The sequence below is a fragment of the Diorhabda carinulata genome, chromosome 3 (genome assembly GCF_026250575.1).
Source record: "Diorhabda carinulata isolate Delta chromosome 3, icDioCari1.1, whole genome shotgun sequence".
NCBI classification, from domain to species: Eukaryota; Metazoa; Arthropoda; class Insecta; order Coleoptera; family Chrysomelidae; genus Diorhabda; species Diorhabda carinulata.
This window is the reverse complement of record NC_079462.1, coordinates 5250777-5273920: the sequence shown is the minus strand read 5'-3', so window position 1 is coordinate 5273920 and position 23144 is coordinate 5250777. Positions and strand designations below refer to the sequence as shown.

The 23144-nt window shown below is 32.6% G+C and overlaps 2 protein-coding genes across 2 annotated transcripts; both read left to right on the top strand.

Moving 5' to 3' along the window:
- Positions 1–2649: 2649 nt before the first annotated feature.
- On the top strand, positions 2650–8273 carry LOC130891209 (uncharacterized). The gene is made up of 3 exons (XM_057795815.1): positions 2650–2775; positions 5017–5125; positions 8070–8273. The coding sequence occupies exons 1-3, from the start codon at positions 2681–2683 to the stop codon at positions 8205–8207; spliced, it is 342 nt and encodes a 113-aa protein (XP_057651798.1). The 5' UTR covers positions 2650–2680; the 3' UTR covers positions 8208–8273.
- Positions 8274–12619: 4346 nt separating this feature from the next.
- On the top strand, positions 12620–22496 carry LOC130891230 (flexible cuticle protein 12-like). The gene is made up of 3 exons (XM_057795846.1): positions 12620–12747; positions 19427–19542; positions 22230–22496. Exons 1-3 carry the CDS (start codon positions 12739–12741, stop codon positions 22411–22413), a joined length of 309 nt encoding a protein of 102 aa, XP_057651829.1. The 5' UTR covers positions 12620–12738; the 3' UTR covers positions 22414–22496.
- Positions 22497–23144: the final 648 nt, after the last annotated feature.

Here is a 23144-nt window from a genome sequence, read left to right as displayed (position 1 = left end):
GGAATAATATTTGCTATGGCTTTCCTCAATTTTTTGAGCTGTATACGTTTCTTCGGTTAAAAAAAATTGTGTGTGTCAGCTCCGACGCACGACTGGAGTTTACTCCTTAAGTTCGACAGTCTAACCAGACGCAAAAGGAGTTTATTTAACTTAAAAAAGATTGATACTGTATAAAAGGGTAAATTTGTTAATTAATGAAAATATTATACATATATAAATATATATTTATTCAATTTATTCATTTCATTTACATTTATTATAACTAATCGACGAAATACTTTACATTAAACTTTTTACAATAGTCAATTTCAGATGTGCAACCACGTGTTTGTTAGATGTTCCGGCAATATCATCTACACCTCTTTCTGCCATAGTTATTTGAAAATAGTTTCAGTTCACTTTAGCGGAACACAATGATAAAAATTAAAACTTCACAATAACAATATTAAGTTGCGCATCATAGGGTGCGCACCAAAAACGTAACGAGGTCATTCATTGATAGATTTTACTCCTCACATTTTTCTCATACCGGTCCCTTATATATACAAATCGATTCTTAAGGAGTAAACTCCAAAAAGGTTTTTATAAACATTTTTTTCTAAATTTAAAATATAACATTATCTTAATAATTAACAAAAATGGTTATAAAAAGATAATTATGTCACTAAATCTTTTACATACAATAATAAATAGTACATGAAAATTATTTAAATAAGCTAAAAAATAACTATTCGAAAGAAAATTATATAAAAACATTATTATAATGAAAAAATATTGTCGATTTTTCTGATAATATTATCGAATTATTGACTACAGTTGGTAATATTTAAAAATTATTTATAAAATGAATCATAATAACGTGGAAGAATTTATAGACATCGACAAAAAAATTAATTTTTGGTTAGGTTAGAAATTTTCACTTTTATGTGGATGCGCTCGATAAGTTATATTGGGTTGATTATCTAATTTTATGTGTTGTTTTCAAATATATATTTATATGAACTACATCGATAATTATTAAAATATTTAATAAATACAAATTGCACATGCTCATACATATAATACATGAATTATAACGTACCTTTCAACCACGTGTTTGTTAGATGTTCCGGCAATATCATCTACACCTCTTTCTGCCATAGTTATTTGAAAATACTTTCAGGTTCACTTTAGCGGAACACAATGATAAAAATTAAAACTTCACAATAACAATATTAATTATTGATATTTATAATAAAAACAGCAATATAAGTATGTCGACACTGACAAATTAGAAAGTTGCGCATCATAGGGTGCGCACCAAAAACGTATCGAGGTCATTCATCGATAGATTTTACTCCTCACATTTTTCTCATACCGGGCCCCTTATATATGCAAATCGATTCTTAAGGAGTAAACTCCAGAAAAAGCCCTGAGGGCGGAGAGATCTGCTAGGATGTCCCTCTGATACTAGCCTAGTTAGTTTGATGCTGGTATCCGTGTGCCCTTCGAAACACAAGCTGGATAGTTGATCGTGCATATAGGCGAGGAATAGCCCAAGTGTTTTAAAGATTGTGGCATGTACCAATACCGTCCATTTGCCGCATCCGAATCTTGCGATAGCCGCACTATAGGTGTGTAGAGCGGGCCCTTCCATTTAGTTTATCAACTTGTTTCTGTTACTAATTAGTATTTGTACCTACTTTTGCATTATGGTTTTAAAAAATCTCATTCTTCATATATTTCAAACTATTCCTCAAAATGCATGACGTTTTAAGCTATTTCTCTTCAAGTTGCGGTTTTTGGTTCAGATGTTAAGTTGTAGTGAACCAGCTTGTCACATGTTTTTTCTCGAAGATCGTTATTCTTTTCGATTTTGTACACAAATTACTTGATTACAATTGTAACTTTGGAACTATTGATTCGGAAATCATGAAAAACTTATAATTATTCAACATAAATACAAGCATATTGGTCTTTATAAAGTGTTAAATAAGTACCAATTGATATCTATAATATTTGTAACTACCCACCTTATAAATATTTTGTAAAAAAACAACAAATCTTCGATGGATTTATTTTTGAAGGACTTCGAAGTACGAAAACATCATTTCTCAATTCTCTCCTCTTTCTTTTGATACGACGATTTAATTGTGAATAACTAGCTTCCAAGTGAGCTCTTTCTAGTAGCCTACCTAATCTCTAGCCCATCTCACCACATCTTGAGTTCTTCTATAATAATTTGACTTTTTATTCTATCTTTGAGGCCAACTAAATTACAATCACACTCAATACTGTTTTTATTGTTGATGTTTCGGCTCAGTCTCCGTTGCATACATGAGAATCGGTCTTAAGCATGTTTTGTAGATTCTCATCTTGTTTTGTACACTAATAATTTTGTTTAAGTTCGTGTTTCCTTTATTAAATCCCTATCACTTGATATTGCCACTCCAAACATCATTTAAAATTAGCGTCACGATAATAAATTCTTGGTAGAAAAAAATATTTTTGTTTGGTAAAATCTTCGAATTCGCCTATCTTCGATCAACCATCTTATCAATTTCCTTGGGGGATACTTCATTTTTAATGAGAAACCTATTGAAATTTGATCAGATATGTTTATTATCTATAATATTGCATTATATAAACCGTAAATTTCACAAAATGTATATTATAGAAGTAACAGGTCGCGAAAATAAAAATGTACAAATATATTTTTACAGGCTTTGTGTTGGCCACATTGGTTACTGAATTGTATGCAAAAAGTTTCATGGACTGTCCAGATCCTGGAAAAGCGTAAGTAAAATAAAATAAAATGAAGTAAAAGTAAAAATTTTCTTATATTTATACTGAAAAAACTATTTTTCTGATACGACATTAGTTGTTCCATTGTGACTAGTCTACAGGGTGTATCAATTTTACACCACAGTTCGGTATATGTATCAGATATCAAAAATTCTATTGAGAATAACGGTATATCCATATCCTGAAATTATGTTGAGCCACACATAGTATATATATAGCTCAATCATAAACAATTTATTATCATAAACAACAATTAATAAATTCACTATTAGGTGAGCGACCTCAAAATTGTACGATAACATTCGTATTTTTTTATTGCAATCTATTTTCCTAATTTCAGAAGTGCTTAAATTTAGTTTATGGACGTATGAAGCTCATTTGTGAATAGCTATCTATTACTACCCACTCCCACAAGTTATTTTAGTACCTCCCAATGTTAAGAACTGGTGACAAGGGGAGGATTTGTTGTAGTTAAGTGTCAAAATAAATGATTGCAACGATCGTGTGTCCACAATTTAAGCTCCAATTTTCTCTAAGTTCAAGATATTTCGAAAGGAGATTTCCTCTACTACTATTTAGATTGTTCCATCACAATAAACAAGTAGAGGAATTTCTCATTTCTAAGACCTGCAACGTCTTTAGACCTTTAAAAAAATGTTTCTTCTTGCTCTGCAAACCAGACCTCCACAGCTTTTACTACCTCCTCGTTGGTAGAAAATTTACGACCTTTTAAACTTTTTTTCAATTGAGGAAAGAGATGACAGTCGGACGGAGTCAAATCTGGTGAATAAGGGGGGTGTTCTAGTAATTCAAACCCTAAATCACGAATTTTTTCCATGGCAACATGAGATTTGTGTGCAGGGAAGTTGTCCTGCAAAAACAAATCACCTTTGGATAGCTTTCCGCATCTCTTCTCTTTTTTTCCCGCAGAGTGGTCAGTAATGTCGAATAGTAATCTCCAGTTATTGTTCTACCCTTATTCAAAAAATCAAACATGATTACTCCATGGCAATTCCAAAAAACTGGAGAAAGAACTTTTCCAGCCGATTTTTGGACACTTCTTAGATCTTGGAGAACCAGAGTATTACCATTCCATCGATTGTTGCTTTGCTTCTGGATCGTAGAAATGTTCCCAAGTCCCATCCATAGTAACAATTGGGCTTAAGAAGTCTATATCGTTTTCAAATCGAGTTTTAAGTCGAATTTTGCATTTTACATGGTAAAATCTAAATTTCTTTCGAAAATATGGAACTTTTTTGTCGAAATACTAATTATTTTTTTTAAATACCTTCAAAATTTGCTGGTAAATCATACATTGTATGCAGCCAAAAACCGTCAACAACAATTATATTATAGATTTTTGATGCATTTATGTTATTTTATGAACATTTTACCGCTGCAGATTTATCGGTTTGATATAAACTTTCAACTAAACTATACATTGACATCGGAAGACGAATTACTCACAACAATACATTGTTTGGCAAGTATACAGTCCCACCATAATCATCTGTCATTTTAGAAATTTATTTTTAAATAATAGCAAATTAAAATTTGTTGCTTCGAATACATTTTTCAGCAAATCACTACTCCACTTGATTGGCAATGTTATAACCCCGATTAAATCGTCCGGATTATTTTCTTTATTCTTTTAACATATCGAAACTGCCTCAATATATTTTGTGAGCATGGGTTCGATTGAGCCTCGGAGCTCACCAGCCAGTACTGCAGTTCCTTGTTGGGATATAATACATGACAAATTTTCAGCTTGCCTCAAATACCTACCCAAAAATTCGTACAACTATTAGTTTTTCCTTGAATGCCACCAAGTAGAGTTTCTTGAGTCCCTTTATAATATATTTGATTTCATTCATTACGTACTTCACGCTTCAAGCTCTAAATTTTACTTTCAGCTCTTGTTGTGGTCGATTTCCATTTTCTCCCTCCAATACTATGACTCGTTGGAGTTATATCTTTTTATAACGAATAGAATATTTGCTCGACACCCTGAAATCCAAGCTGGGAGGATCAGGCAATTCGTAGAAGCAAGGGAAAATCTTAATAAATTGGATTAAAGATATTACATGACATTTAGTAGAAAGCGGAAGACTGTAAAAAGTAATTTAGCAAATCAGACATTATTCATTTACATATCTCCCAATTTCCTTTATTGGTGATATAAGAAAATATGTACTAAATAAAGGATGTAACATCTTACATTATTAATTCCAGAAAAGTAACAGTATATGACAACGAAGTATCTACAACAGTTGTGGGTAGTGCAATTAAAGTACGTGTTCCAGATACATTCTTTCTAACGAAGCCTATAACGTGTATAACAGTAAGTACATTTCTTTTTTCCATTATTCATATGACATTGGATTTCCACGTTAGTCTACAAGATGTTGGCAAAGCAATGAAAATTCGTCATTTTCACTCTCGTTGAGTGCTTCCTAAAGCAGCAACGTTCTGTTGAAAAGTGTAACAAATTGTTACCAATAATTCCTTAGATCTTCGATATTGAAATTATGGAAGATTTTTTTGTAGTGGGACAGTCCAAGTAGAATCCTCCAGAGAAATTTTCAAAAATCTTGATGGTGCATTTTTCTTTGCTACAAAAAGATTCTGGTCCAGGAAAAAAGCTTATCCATACTATACTGTAAAGTCGACTTAACAGTACTAATTTGAGTCCGCCAACAGTATCCTTTTACTTTACAGTACTCTTAAATTCTTAACATCCCGTTTGAAATAATATTACTTGTTCACAATGTAACCTTAGTGACTTGCGTCTATTTTTATTTTGTTAAATAAAGAGAGAATAAGGAGGAGCCATTTTTCAGAAAAATTGTCAAATATAACATTCTATATTTTGATATAATTTTGCTTACCGGACTCATTTTTATTTACTTTCCGACAATAATTTTTCTCCAACCATCAAAAAATGTTAACATTTTTATTCTATTTTCAGATGGAAGAGCCATCAAATCCCTTACCGTACAAAAATTTGCTCGTTGCTTAGCAACACTTTTAATCCTTGAATTAAAAACGCTACTTTTAATCCTAGGACTAAAAGTAATTGCATTTGAGCTCCCTAATTGAAATTTGAAGAAAAAATCATTGTCTCTTACAAACTTAGTAAAACAAACTATATATAGGTATTTATTTGTTATTTATAGTGATATTGAATGTACAATTGGAACAATTATTGCCAAAATTCAAAGCACCACTGAAATTATCACTAACAATTCCCAACAATTCATTAATTCAAAATATCTGAACGGGTATATTTTTCTGGCAGTATTCTCTTTGTTGATACGTGATTCTTCAATATATCCTTCTGCTACCGTACTCGATTTCCAACCTCCATGTCTTTTAAGACAAGTGAGGTCACCGCCACCATCAATAAGAAGTGTAGCAGATGTTCTTCTTAGCGAATGTCCAGTATACTCCTTCCAATTTTCTAACTTCAAAAATTTTGCAATTTCTTGCGGCACAGCACTAATTTTGTGAATAACAACAACCATTCTTTGACACTTCCCATTAACATACTTCAAAAATAAACGACGTTCCTGTATATTTGATGGCCGTAGTGCAACATATTTTCGAAATAAACGCAAATAATTATCGCCTATAATGGTAAACAAACGAGGTTTCTTGTTTTTTGTTTGCAAAATTTTTACGACCAGGACCGAGTCCATATCCTCAATTTCATCAATTTTCAAATGAACTAGTTCGTCACAACGCATAACCCCTCCAATTCCTAATACTAGAACAACCTTTATCGTCAAATATAAATTATCAGATGCCATATCCAGGAACTGATCCACTTCCTACTTTGTAAAAACTCTAGACTTTTTAGGTATATATCCATCACTTTGCCTTTTTAACCATGCTCGTAATTTTGAATATTTACTAATATCCACACCATTTTTGATAACCAGTGTGGATCGCAACATTGAATACTGTGACCAAAGAGTGGATGGCTTGACGGTCTTCGTTAAATTTGAGAAATACACCATTTAAAAAAAATATTGTATGTTATACGTCCCAAAAGTGGTCTTTTACTGGACTCGCCAGCGGCTCCCTCTGCAAATTGCCCACTCGCCCAGTAAAAGACCATTTTTGGGTCTTATTACGTAAACTACTATTACGATATACGTCCTTGAAGTTATTATTACAGTACTCGATTAGATACTCTTGACTCGGCTCCTTCGTCGCCTCGTCTACCTATCTAGTACCGTACTAAATCACTTCCTCGACTTATAACTATTGCGGCGCTCCTTTTCAACGAACCAAATTAAAAACACTTCATTTTTCTTACGTAACTCATTAAGTGTCTTAGGATATACTTTAACACAATAATCAGGGAGCTTTGAAAGCATCCCTATTATCAGAGGCGATTGCTATCTCATATATCCACCCAAATTCCTTCCTACATATGTTTAAATGACAAGTATTTCTGCCCTAACGATTTAGTGGTTGGGTTTAGTGCAAAACATTACAGCACTACTCTTTATGATTTCAAAGGTTTGTATACTATTTAATAACATTTTTGTCATGAATTTTGAATGATTAATTTCCTCTCCAAATCTTTTGTCTACCAATCATCTGGTAAAAGCCTAATAGATACTTATTTTGCTCATAATCATGTTACTGAGAAGATTCACTGTTGAAATATATTCAACCGAAGAAACCAAGCACTTCGTACTCTTATAGATAACATAGAAATGCCCTAATGGACTGCCTGATTTATCTATCTATCACCAGAGGACAACGTGTTATATCGGTGATGGTTTCCAGATGGTTATTTTCTCATAACTCTAGTGATAAGTTTTTGTATTTTATTAAAAATTCTCTCGTGTTAAGATCTTTTATGCTTCACTAGAAACAATCGCAACAATACAAGCTAAGCCTAATATATCCCTCTTATTAAAAAATCAAACAATATTTGTGGTCATGTGAACATATATTGTAAGCTATAATAAATTGAATGAAATTAAGTTATGCTTCTTTTAAAAAATGACTTAGTTGTCCTATCCCAATAGTTGTAATGTAAATAGTTCCGGATTAAAAGGAAAGGAAATTACACCATCCTGATGAGATCCAGAAAGATCGAAACTAGTCAACGGATTACTTCCCCTCGCATTACGAACCATCAGATATCAGAAAGAGATACTTGTACATTAAGTAATGGTTCTCCATTCACAGGAAGGGTTATACAATGTTTTTGAATTCTTAAAAAATTAAAATTAGAGATGGTAATGGAAATATTTTGATTGTTTCAGGTTTTTGATAATGAAGAAAGTGATAGCGTTCCGGTGATAGAAGAAGGAGGTGTTAATCAAGAATATGTAATTATTTCTATACAACCATCAATTACAGAGCTTCTTAGTTTCAGAATAGTTGTATATACTGATGTTTGATAATTTGATACTATATTTAGTGTTAATTGTATTAAAAAAATCTGAATAAAAAAGTGAAAATGAAAACTATTTTCATGGTTTTTCAATATTATCATAGTACAAATACGGGCAAATGATATGAGGGGTCAAAAAATGTCACCATATCGTTTGATTTGATCATTATAAGTCTTGTTGAAAATTTTTTTGTAGAAGAAAAAACTGAAAAATATCAAAATAAGTATCTTGAGCGAGAGATGTCTACCGAATTTCAATTACTATCACACTTTTGAGGTGTTTTAGAAATACACTATATGTTCTACCAGGAAATTAATTTGGAGTAGAATTGGTCACTTCTACACCCACCAGTCAAATTATAGTCCGCATACAAATTTTAAACAGCCGGTTTAAACAGTTTTAAACATTTTCGCCAAATTTCTATGTGTTATGTGCTGAGAGAACGATAAATACCGATAAATTTCCACTTTCCTGACCAAGAATATTTCAGCAAAAAATTGCGTTGATTTAAAAGTTGATTTAAAACGTGCCCAACGTACAGGACATTACATTATCCTATGTCATTACGACAGGACCTCATCGACATTTCTTATCTATCTACTCTCTTTTATTTCTTGTTTTGAAAAGTTTGATTTCGTTGGCTATTCATCCAAGTTGTCGCAGTTGTGTGTATTTTTACTACCTTTGATAGAGTTTGTCTAACCCTCCTTCAGTAAGAAAAGGTCTAACCCGAGTGATTCGTCGTGAGCAGTTCTCAAAGTATACCTCCTAACTTACCTACGTGTAGTTACTGCTAGGAGAGGTATCCTCTTGATGGTTAACTCGAATCTTGGATCTATTTTTTAGGACTGTTTGGCTTTCTATGAGAATTTTGCCTGTTATCACATTTTTCTGCATTTCCTTATGTACTTTGTAGTTTCGAATTTTTCAACTAAGCTAATTCAACCGATCTATCTAATTGATTTTTTGATCTCCAGTATTCCTTATAATCATCGGTGGTATTGTTTGTGCCTTCAGTTCGACATTCAGTTTTATTTTATCTTTTCGGATATTTTTTTCTACTCTAGCATCCATTATACGAGGGTTAATACTCTAGTTTCAAGACAGACAAGTAAAAACAAATATTCTTAATTGGATATGACTTTATTTTTTTTTCAAAATATTCTCCATTAATACCAATACACTTTTGGCTGTGTTGGAACCAATAGGCTAGTTGACAAAATTTGGAAATTAGTTTAAAGCTATAGCTTAGCATCTATTTCACACCAAAAATATATTATTTTTAAAAAAATAGATTTTTACGTTAGTATTTTGAATGACGTGACACCTCGCGAAACAGCCGTGTTTGTTTATGACAGTCAATTGTGTTTTTCAATAAATAATGACTTTCTCATATTATAAATACTGTATAGTGCCCCAATGTTAAAGTACAACGATAAAAACGCCAAACAAATTATTATTCATATACGTTCCAAATAAAGAAATACGAAGAAAGTGGTTAAAAATGGCAAAGAGACACAAATTCCACAAATTATTTCTGTAAAGATCATTTTTATGTAAGTATTAAACAAAACTTGATGTATCTATTCATAATTGTATAGTAAAAAGAATAAATTTTGTAAAATCTACCATAATATACCACACATAACAAATAAAATGTTATGACTTAATTAATTTGAAGTTATTGAAACTTTGGGTTCGCTAACCTCAAAGTCAGTTAAGTATTTTCATTCCACAGTGGGTAAATGCGATTCTCTGACTGGTAACTGCTAATTAAATAAGACTGTTCTTTGCATATAAGTTTTAACATATTGCAAAAAATTTCTCAAGCATAACGGCGTCAATTTTGGGCAAATTATTGCAGTTTGTTTTGTTAAATCCTGATTCCATGGCAAATAATACCTGTCTTTCACGATTAAACTAAAAACGAACTTTATCAATTTAACAATAATCTCGTTTTTTTGATTGGTGTTTTTTGTCGACTTTATTTTCCAAAAAATATTATTTATCTTATCTTCTTCAGGAGTAGGAAAACGTTGAGCCCACAATTTATTATTGATTGGTTTTCCTGATTTTTTCAAACACTTCTGGCAAACAAATACTGGTATACCATTTAGAATTGACTGTTCTACGTTTGCTCTAATGGAACGGTGGCGACATGTTCACTTTACGCACATCATCGATTTTGGACAGCCATCACGAAATTCATCCTGTACCGAAGTGTGACCGCGATTGAATTCGGAAAACCAGTGAAACACGGTGGCCCGAGATGGTGATTAATCACAAAAAGTCGAAGCGAATTCATCGCCAAACTGCTGCTGGTTTAATCTACGTCGATAGTCACAGAAAATCATTGCACACAAATCGTATGACAACACGTTATGAGTACGTTCACTATTTACCATATTATGTCGAACTCCATGTTGGCGATGTCGGATTTGACATCAGCTTTGCCATATATAAAAGCTTAAGTAGCAATCTTCGTGTTCAATTCTTTTGTGGTCCCATTATTTCTCACTTTGGGATCCAGAGGATATTCCTCGCTTGTTTTATTCTGATGAATTATTAAGACTGTAGTTTTTTCCAGTTCGTATCGCATATTTGTAGCTATACTATCGAGTCATACGTGATTACAGCTATTTCAATTTACTGTCGTATAAAGTAAATAAAAGTTAGGTAATTGAGGCGTCACAATACAGATATAATAAAGGTGGAATATTATTAACAAACTTCGATAAATACGTTAATGCATTTATTCACAACGAATTTTTTGAAAGTTATACTAATAGTTGTGTGAGGACAGCCCCAGAAGTACTTGGCCAGACATACAGATGGCGATAGTTGCTTGCGAAATACCACTGTATTAGAAAGTACACTATCTATAGAGTATATGTTTCAAGTTTGGAGACGCCACGTTGTCTGGTATTTGTTTGGCAGCCATCAATAGTAAACGCTTCCATTGAATTTTTGAACATGGAAAAAATTGGTCATATTTATGTGATACAATACGTTTATTTGGAAGACATTTGCCCAACTACCAAGCCAAAGTTTAAACGAGGCCTTACGACCTGCGAAGAGCAGGATCGCAATGGTCGACCAAATGAGGTGACGACTGTAAAAATGTTGAAGAAAATCTACAAAGCGGTACTGGATGATCGTCGACTGAAAGTGCACGTGAATTTAAAAAAATGGTGTACATCAAATATTAACAGAAAATTTGGATATGAAAAACCTGTGCGCAGAATTGGTTTACTAACAATGGAACAAAAACAGCTTTGTGAAGATGTTTCCATCAAGTGTTTGGCAATCTTTCACAGAAATATAGCCGAGTTTTTGCGCCGTTTCATGACCACTGATGAAACGTGGGTCCATCACTTCACACTCGAAACAAAAGAACAATCAAAACAAAGGATTGGAAAAGGTGAACCGGTTCCAAAGTAGGCAAAGACCGTTTCATCTGCAGGCAAGGTAATGGCGTCGATTTTTTAGGATGCGTATGGGATAATTTCAAATGACTGTATTGAAGAAGGAAAAACTATCAACGGCGAACTTATTGCAATATTTGAAAGCAAAAAATCAAGCAAAAACATCCGCATTTGGTTAAGAAGAAAGTATTGTTTCATCAAGATAATACACCAGATCACATATCCGTTATTACAATGGCCAAAATTGAAGAATTAAAGTTTGAATTGCAACCTCATGAACACTATTCGCCAGATTTAGCCCACTCCGAATATTTTCTGTACCCAGACTTGAAAAAATGGCTCAGTGGTAAAAAATTTTCCAACATTGAAGAGTTGAGGGGAGTTTTTGTGGTTCCTTTGTTAGGCCAGTCACTTCTGGGACCATCCTAGTCTAGGCGATAGAAAACTTATTAAAAATCTCTTAAACAGTAACCAGATTTTGTGTATAAACGATGCGAACAACGGTACTTGTGGACGTATTAAGTTACTTTGACGTTTTTTTTGGAAGCTTGGGAATCTGGTAGAAAAAAGTTTATAAAACATACATCGATCACCGAAATGTATATTAATCTAATACGTACTTCAAATTACCTTTAAAAACCTATAATATTTCTCACTCAGCAGTTATATGATATTTATAAAACCATTCGATAAGAGTGCTTTATGTTACTTGGGAGGTATAAGATATATATCTGAGGACCTCGTATTCACGTAATTTTTTATTGTTCCATGTACTAAATACGACCCCATTTAGTAACATCATATTTCTATGTCAAATAAACGTTGTAATGCCAATTTAAAATTCCATAAACTCTTAACCCATTAGCTACCGACACAATGAATTTCAATATTCCCTGCGGCTATATTCACGAACGTCGTATGAACTTTTGCATTACAAAGTCTAAAAGAAATGAAGATGTGCATCAGAAAGAGGGAGTGAAATGTCAGCGATGTAACGTGCATTATGCATTTAACAAAAAGGTATATATAAAAGAGATTCTCATCCACCTCCCGCTCATTAGGTATTATCGGTTAGTATTTTCAGTGTTTCGGAAATTTGAAAAATTGTGAAAATGAAACTGGTAAGTGATAATGCTGGTCAACATTCTACCAAAATAAACGATGGATTTTATTCATTTATTTTTCCACATAAATGATTATTAATCTTCAAAAGCAAATGCAGTACTCACTTTATTGAACCATTTCATATTATCTCTATTACAATAGATTTGTTATTAAATAATTTCTTTTCAATAACTTCTCATAATCATATTTAAATGAATATTTTTCTTTTGAATCTCAAATCCTCTAATCCATAGCTTGATTCCTGTACAATAGCATTGATGTAATGGTGCTTCTATCTTAAACCACTTTTTCGATTTTATTGTTGTTTATTTTTATTATTGTTTGATGATGATAAAAATAACTCTCTTATCAAATTTATAATTAATATAATAAACGCAATATTTTCTAATCAATTTCATCTTAAAAATGAAATGAATTATTAATGATTAATTATTTTTTTTTCGCCTGATATTGAAATTTTAGTTCGTTCATTATATTCCAAATAAATATTCGGATAAATTTTTTTTTATTTTTAATTTTTTATGATTAATATAATGAAAAATACTTATTTATGTAACAAGTGGGTGAAGTAGCTTTTTGTGACGAATGTGAATGCGAATGCGATTATTACATGATTCGAAAAAACTTTTACACACGAATTGCATTCAATATTTCTTCTACTACCGAAAATGTTATCAGTGCGTAAGGTAAAATGACTAAACTATAACGCTTTTCTTGATTCCTAATAAAATATAATATATATTAATTCATATTTTGAATATTTTAATCAAGATTAGATAAGAAAAAATAAACAAAACAACAGATAAATTCAATAATTATTGACACTACTAATATTGGAGGTGCAATTTTTCAGTTATTAAATTTCAATCCTTTTGCTTGCTCCAAAAAATTGTGGATAGACACATAAACCACACTAGTATTGCTATTACGATTATTTTTACACATACGAGGGATATTATCATCATCCATTGATATTAAATTAGAAATATTATTTCTATTAATTAACGTATGATCTGCGTAGCTCTCTACAACTATACACGACTTCCAGCCTCCGTGTCTCTTTACAGTTAGGAGGTCTCCTCTAAAATTCGCTAACATGGTTGCCGATGAGTCTCGTACTCTAACCACGACGCTGCGAAGACCTTAAGGAGGTTCCCGCGTCTACCAAACTAGTCATATTCAAATTAAAATTCATTGATTTTTATTCCACAAGAATTTATGCTTAAAAATCTTAAATTGATTCAAAATGAACTGAAACAATGTATCAAAACTAATACACACACACATACACGTGAGCGTGAGAAGTCTCGTCACTCTAAACATCCACCCCCTGTCATTTCGACAGGTCCTCATACTCTTTCGCATTGCGGTTTCGCGCGTAGCCTCCTTCCTGTTCCCTGAGTTCTATGGGAGATTCTGGGAAGTCTTATCTTTTTGATAAGCGCTCTTGTCTTCTAAATTATCGATCATTTGATTTTTTCAAAACAGCCAAGGAGCCTCGAATATTGCTTCAGATACACTCATATAGTATATGCATAGATATCTTGAGTATATATATGAATAACGGCCAATCTATAACGCCATCGGTTATTTTGTTTGTGAAATATATTTAGTTTGTTTCGCGCGCTTTCCTTGAGCGACAGAAACAATAAGATCGTTTTCGTAATTTCCGCTCAGTTACCGGATATGAAATTGGATTATAACAATTTTTAGCTAGTAACTATTATTTTCGCCCCAAAACCGCTATAACAACTGACACCATTGAAAAAATAATTTCTTACCAATCCAATCTATATACTCCTATGTCCCGACAATTCTGATTTAATTTGTAATTAAAGAATTTAGCTATGGCTCCCATAGAAGCTAATGTTAAAGAAGCGAACTTTGAACTTAAATTTCTTCAGATTTTGATCGATAATACATATAAAGGGTACTGTGTATAACGTAGCAAGATGCTTTTACGCATGAATTGCATATAATATTTTTTCTACTAGTGAAAACAATAGACGAATTTGTGTTATCATATTTGTCAACTTTTCTCTTCGGTATGTATAGATACCACTTAAAAATTATTACTATATAAGTAGTAAAATAAGGAATGGCATAAGCACGATTTGAATCTGGTTCCTCCCGCATGCGAACCTCGTACTCTAGTCACTACACTACGGAGACCTTAATAATACGTTTTTTATGCACCATCGTTTATTTATGCACTAGTTAGTAAAGTTTTACGCAATCGAAAGTGTGTCTAAGATACGTACTTTCTGCACCTTAATAGAAAAAGTTGTTTTCAATGAAATTTTTTACACAGTGTGAACCTTCAATGCAACTATAAGATATTATAAAGTATGTACGCGTCTAAGAACTAGAATTCAAACAGAAACGAAAGAAAAAGAAAATTTGAAAGCCGGGAGTTTGATACCTGGCCAGATTGTAAGAAAGAAAAAATACCAATATAAAAAAATAAATAATAAATGGGTATTCTATTATTATAACTACAAAACAATAATATTTATAAATATAAGTCTATTTGATTATAATAATTAACTTATTAACTATTAACCTTATTTTACTGGCTTTATATGAAGCAAATTTGTCAATAATATGCATGAAAGCAATTATTTCGATTCGATAGAGATGATGATGGTGAATTTTTAAGACTTGTGGCATATTATTTCTAATGTTAATTTAAATAATCTTCAATCTTCTTTGACCTTAAATCACAGATGCAGGTAAGGTTAAAAAAACCCTTAAAAAAGGCTTGAGCAAAGTTTTGAAAACAGCTCATTATTGTCTATAATACCCAATATTTTAGCTGAAAGAACTCACCGAAAAAAAGTTATTTGCATGAAGTTATGTTATATACCGGCCAAATTTTTATGGTACTTTCTTTCTCCTGTACTTTAACTTGACATCTAAGTCCAAACAGGACTTAGACTCCAAGATGTTTCTTTCATTTACCTATCGATACCTTTTAACTTTGTCGAAATACAAGGTCTTGCTATTAAATAACGAGACTGGTTACAGAAAAGAGTTTTATTATAGAAATTATTCTACACTCGAATGCTTATATACTCCCCTCCCCTCGCCACATACCTTTCCTTACGTTTTTTCAACTAATCGAAGCATTACTGGAAGTTTTCTTTGGTGAGTGCCTTTAGAACCTCTGCCGTTTTTTGCTTTACCGCTTCCATCGACTCAAATCGAGTAGATCTTTCTCTAACCTTTCAAGAAAATTTGAGCAGATCCGTGCCTCAAGAGCTTTTGTTTAGGAGTTACAGTTTTTGGTACCAACTTCGCACAGATTTTTGTCATGTATAATCCTAGTGTAAAATTTCTCTAACCATGTCTTTATCGGCGTTTACAGCCTCGGCAATCATCTAGATGCTCATTCGATGATCTGTACGTGCAATTTGGTTGATTTTTGTCATTGTTTCCGGAGTTGAAATAGTTACAGGGCGCTGGTCATCTTCAGTGCTCTCTCGGCCATCACTAAAGCGCTTACACCACTCACGCGCACAAGTTAGAGAATTATCCCCAGAGTCCTATTGGAACAATAAATAGGATTTAGAGTTTTTCAATATAACGAGAAATTTGATATTGATACGTTGTTCCTGCTTTTCGTCACACATGGTTTTCGGCGAAGGAAAAGACACATTGGTTTCAAACCGCAACTGTACAAATACTATAATAGTGACGGAAACGTGTTTCGGAACGTGTATAGATAAGTTATCTAGATAACCAACGCACTACTCGTTTTTTACCCCGCCCTCTAGGTGCGTAGTCTCGTTATTTAATAGTCAGACCCCGTATTATTAAACTCCGAATCTACAAAAGGAACCGCGTGTCATCGTGAAATGCAAATATTCCCGAAGAGCAATCATCACTAATTTTGCTATTGAATGAGGAATGTCTGTAAAGGGTCGACGAAAATTTACCACCAGATTTTGCACCATCCTGTATATTTAAAAATATGCTGTCGGAAAAATGTTCGATTCTTCAAATAAATATTCAAAATAACTTCTTTGACTAAGTAAATTTATTTTGAGGATTGCATAGAAAATTTGTTTGGTGAAATTACACCTACTAGATCTTATACTGGATATTTTGAAAAATATAAATTATATCCAGTAGTAAAATTACTATTTTCTATATTGTTGAAAATTTTTATCAAAATAATTTAATTTAAATTGTATACTTGTATCTATTGTTTTGAATTCTATCAAAAAATCGATAAGATTCAAGTTGAGTTGCATTTTATCAATATATAAAATAATAAACACAGATAGTTATTTCGTCATTTGAAATGAATAAATTACTAATGATTAAACTATAAGTTGGTAACAATAATTTATCGCAATAAATTAGTACGTACTAGTTTTTATATTGAAGTACTAGTGTCTCCACCCATCTTTTCTTCCAGCACAATATTTTGAAAGATCCTTAAGTTCCTCATACGGATTTGTTTTTAGCTCTTTAGATCGTTTTTTCTGCTCCAGCATCAATTATACGAGGGCTACTACACAAGTTGTGAGATAGACAAATAGAAATAAATATTTATAATTCGATATGGCGTTATTGTTTTGCAAATTATTCTCCATTAAGATTAATTCCTCCAAAATATGTGATTTGAATGCATCAACCTCTTCTCCAGGTCTAGAAAAACGTTGACTTCGCAATTTATTTTGATTTGTGAAAATAAGAAGAAATCATTGGATGCCAAACAAGGACTCTGTACAGCGAATGACCCATTAAGTCGATGTTTTGACTGTTCAAAAACGTTTTTGTTTGAATTGATGTGTGAGAGCTCGCATTGTCGTGGTGCAGAACAATTCGTCTTCTGGGACTGTGGCGACATCTCCAGTTATTCTGAAAAAACAAGCGAAGTACTTGGTGCACGAACAATATTTGTTGGATTTGACTCATACAGTCGATTATTGTTTACTTTCGGGTTCAAATTATGCGTTATGCAACACGAAAAAAATCTGTTGACCAACCAAATGTTCATGCTAGATCGAATGTACACGAGTGGAACTAATGCCCAAGTCTACCTCAATCTCACCGTATGTCATATGATGCAATATCAGTTTACGCACAGCAACAATGTTTTCTGGTACAACAGCCGATTTCTGACAACCTTCACGGTCGTCCCGTAGCGAAGTGTAATCACAAAAAGTCGAAGCGAGTTCATCGATAAACTTCTGCTGGTTTAATCCACGTCGAACATCATAGAAAATGATAAACTGTCATCAATGGCATCAAAATCACAACAGTGTTGCTATATCTCAAAACTTAAGTAGCAAAAATCCTGAGAAGGTGAAATATGACATTTCTCAAGAAATACAAATTGGATACAAAAACAATCCAAAATAGTATCTTCACAATACGAAAAGGAAATTTTTTCTTATTGTCCCACTAATCATAGATAAAAATAACGAGGCTTTCCCAAATTTTGAGTGATTTTAAATTATCATTGTAGCTACTAAATTTTATCAAATTCTATGCAATCCTGCTCAAGTTTTCGATTCTTTCATATTTGTATTTTCATTGTCAGAAAACGGTTCTCTTTAATACGATTCAGGAGGATTGTTATAAAAAAAAAGAAGGGCGGAAAGAGGTACAAACAAGGCAATCTAAATATTTCTAATAATTAAATCGGTTGAACTCAACAGAATAGTGAAATTTTCATCAGAGAAATACAAACGAAACTTGATAAATAACTGTATAAAAAGATTTGGGGTTCTAAAAGTAAATAAATTGAAATATTGCCATAAATGTTACAAGTTGATTGGTATATTCATTTTAAAATTGTCAATGGTTATTAAAAATCCAATCCATTTAAAACAACTGCCACTTTTTGCGTTTCTTTTCTCAAAATTTTTATATTATCCAAATTACGTACATCAAATAGAAATCTCAATGCTTAAAAATTGATTTAGAATCCATCAGTAAGTGTAAGCCGGTGTAGTTTTCTGGACACATCTTCCAGAACACTACAACCTACAAAAGTTCATGATCGGTATCCACAGGTATCTCCATACTGCAAACACCAACAAAATAAAGCATCTTATCGAAGGCTTTTAAGCTGCTACATAGTTCATTATCTTCGGTAACTAGTGGAACCTTGGTTCAAGATCGGGACTTTTAAGTAGTTGATGGAAAAATTTTCAGTCTGCATGAATGAAAAGTTCATTCTTCGGTGCTCATTTTGAATTGCTCTTCTAACTCTGACAGTGTCGCGTTTTTGGCACCATGTTCGAGAAAATCAATTACACACCGAGGACATTTGCAATGACCATCCTAGATGATAATCTTTGCAAAAATATGTTGATTTTTGAGGAAATATTTGTGGCATCAAAATACAATTGAATTGTACTAAATATGTGGCTTTTTATTTGGGAATTTTGTACAATAAAGTTTTTGAAGAATGATTACACTGATCTAAAGCTCCGTTATTCTGAAATCTTCACGAAGCTTCGTCAGTTTTATGAACCATTTCATTAGTCACAATGCTGTGGAATGAACTTCTCTCTTCGTTTGTTACTAACTGAATGGTTTATAAATTCACAATTTGCTTATATCATTTGAGGTAACTTTAACTGTAACATCCATGTCATAGAATAAATATTCTGTAAAAAACATGAGGAAAATACATTTTAGATAATTTATTTTCAGGCTTTGCTGTTTTCTTTGATTTCTGTGATAGTAGCCGCTCCCCAGAGCGCCGACAAAGATGCAACTGTATTGAAGTATAATTCAGATAATTCTGGAATTGATGGATACAATTTTGAGTAAGTTTTGTTAAATTGAATGAATTTCAAATCATAACATGTGATTCAAAATCATGTGAAGCCATTGGTGTCGATTACACACTAACTTTTTATAGGAAACCCAAAAAATTATCTATAATTTTAAAAAACCGACAAAAGTCGATCTGGAATCTTCATATTTTCAAAGATTTCAAAAATCAAAAACATCAACTCGATGTTTTTAGGTGAATAAACACTTTTTTTCACGATAATTTATGGACGTGTTTCCCAATCAATTCTATAAGCGATAAAAGTGGTTGATAAATCCCTTCTCTTGTATTTAGCGATATTCTAATAGAAGTACGAGAATTAGCTGATGAAATAAATATCTCTTCCGAAACGGGTATGTAAGCTGTCAAACATAATCTCTTCTAGATCAATATTTACAAAATATACTCGACAGCCAGACCTAGCTCAAGAATACCAAGTTCGAATTTGAGCACCTAGGACGTTAAATTATTGGGATTAGGGACTTGGAGAAGTGCAAGCCGGTAAAACCAGCTACCTAGACACGTCTTCTAGAACACTTTAACTCACAAAAGATGAAGATCAATATCCACAGGCATCTCCATACTGCAAACACCATTCGAGGTGCTCGAGTGTAATAGGGTTCACCCTCTTGGGGTTGTTTTTCTACGGAAAACAAAAATTTTGCATGGAAAGATTTCTGCTAAATGCTGCTCAAATGTTCACATCAAAAATGATATTTTGGATATCTTCAAAAATAGTATAGGTGAATTTTCCGTCGATATGTCAGAGTACAAGTAGATGAAGCCATAGAAGGACCAAAAATACAGTCGAAATAAAGGACTTGATCTGAGGAAAGAGCTCCCAAAAAAGCAAAAACTGCTTTTTTTCGGCAAATAAGTATTTGCTTAAAGAAAAAAATTACTTTCTATTCTCAAGCTTGAAATAATGGCGTATTGGAAAGCGATTTCAGAAAAAAGGAGAGTTATAAGAAGATTATTTTGAAAAATAAGTTTTTCACAGGAAACTAACTTTCCATTGAATTCACTTCATAGTATATGAACTGACTATTTCAGTACTTATGCCATTACTACCGCTAGAAATAGTTGGGATGTTATTGCTTAGATCATGTCGGTGATCCAGAAGGACAATGACGTAACTGCAAAAATGTAACTTAGAAATAAGTCTATAGACATTATGAGAAACACATCTCATACAAAAGGGAACATAGAAGTAACTGTGGTTCCACTCAGAACCGCTATAAAAAATTTGTGCTATAAACATCTCCACATGGCTCAGCTGTACTCAAAAATGACATGAAAGTTCTGTTTCATGCTACATTCACGCAGATGTAATTACTGATAGAAACCTTAACTCAATTTTACTTAAACTCAAATAGCTTGCCATATTTGAAAGTATGATTTTGATGTAATAGCTTTCAAAGTTCTTTTCTCCTTTTTTATTTATTCCGAACCAAAATTTCATGGAATCGTTCAAGTCCGAGAGTTGTTTGAAACTTTCCTACCTTAACCTGAACCTGAACGTATCAGCATTGATCAATAAATAAAAGTTGGGAGGAGGTGTTAGACACTAAGTACGGAGACTGCACTATAATTTTTGGCAACTGAATTCAAACGTGGCCATGATTGACTGACTACCAGCATTCGAAATGGTAATAAACTGCGACAACCAGCGATATCATCGAAATAGTTCACCAAATGGTGTGTTAGAAGAGGTTATCGGCATATTTAAGGAACGAATTTACCTTATAATGAAGAATTATGCATGTTTAAACTATCCACGCATTGGGTGTAGCGTTCACTTACTGTTGACTTAAAGAGTATTCAAATGAACGTTTCCCAGACCTCCCTGGCGCGCAAAATGAGTCAATTCATAACTGCAGATGAAACCTGGATCTAAGAAACAAACTATCTTCTCACTTTTCTTTGAACGCTGTAGCTAAAATTTATGAATTTCTCTTCTAAATGGTTGACCACCCTTGGTATTCACCAGATCTCGCCCCTGGCGACGTTTTCCTGTTTGCTAACCCTTATCATCTCAGACAAACCTCGTAACAGACGAATATTTATGTGCTCTAGAAAAAGAAAAAAATTTAAGAGAAATAATGACGTATTTGCACTTATAGAATGTAATTAGGGTGGTTAGAGTTTTTGGTATTTACGTCATTGTTGTTTCGGAGCCGCGATGGGAAAATTTCGACCTTATTTGAAGGAAAAAAAAGTGTTTATCCATCTCAGCGTATTTTCTCGCATTTCTGTGATCGCTGTAGCTAAAATTTACGTATTGCACTTCAAAATAGTTGACTACCCACTGTATTCACCAGATCTCGCCCCCGGTGACGTCTTCCTTTTTGTTGATCTATAACTTTTCAGACAAACCTCGTCGTCTAGAACATGAAAAAAATTTGAGAAAAATAGTATTTGCACTCATGGATTAAAAATGGGGTGATTGAAATTTTTCGGAACCAAGATGTGAAAATTTTGATTTTAGTTAGAAAATCGAAGTAGTTAATTAAATCATGAAACATATAAGTGCAATAATCTTTGTTTGTAGGGTTATTAGGTTCCATTCAATGAAACTCGATCATATCTAATCTCTGGAAAGCTATTGCGTAGTCCAGAAAATTGACAGAATTATTTCAATATGTAGTAGTACGAAATGACTTTATTTTTTTGTTATAGCTTCGAGACTAGTAACGGCATCGCTCAGCAAGAAGAAGGCAAATTGACTAACCAAGGAACCGAAAATGAGTTAATGAAAGTGTCTGGATCGTATACGTTTACTTGGGAAGGAATAACATACAAAGTAACATACACTGCAGATGAAAACGGTTTCCAGCCAGTCGGTGATCATATCCCAAAATGAAATTTTTAGCTCAATCTATTATTTCTTGAATAATCGTCATGTAAATATATTCTTTTGGAAATTTAATAAACGATAAGAAATGAGATGATTATTTTTTTTTTTTCATGTTTATATCCCTTTTTGACCATTTAGTAAAGAGCTGATTAGAATTTGGTCTTTCTCCTTCTTAAGATTTAAAAAATTTATTTGAAAGATGAAATCAAGACGAGAAAGCAAAAGAAATACACAAGGTACAAAATTTCTTCAGCCTAACCCCTTCTGAGATATTATCTGTAAAATATGATGAGTAGAATTGAATTCTTCTTCCATATATATAAAAATAGAATGAGCGTTTTCGAAGTGGGATTGTGGAAAAATTAAACACTAAAGTGTACTATTTCTAATATATTTCTCAGCTTACGAATACCTATGTATTCATCTTATGAAATATATGAATTCTAAGTATTAGCATGAATGAACCACAGGTATTTTTGTCACCATTATATCCAGGTGTATTTAGTATCTTTCTCAAGTCAGTGCAATAAATTAAATTTACCTTCTACATTGTATTATGAATCATTGAACTGAATAATTCTGGTCATGGAACAAATAGAATTAATCTCCTATTTAAAATAAAATATCAGTTTTTGAGTATGCAATTACGTACACCTTTAATGCGCATTTTATTTAAAAATTATCAAACTGCTTCGTTATTAACGCCTGCTAAACTTCTAGACAAAGTACCATAACGG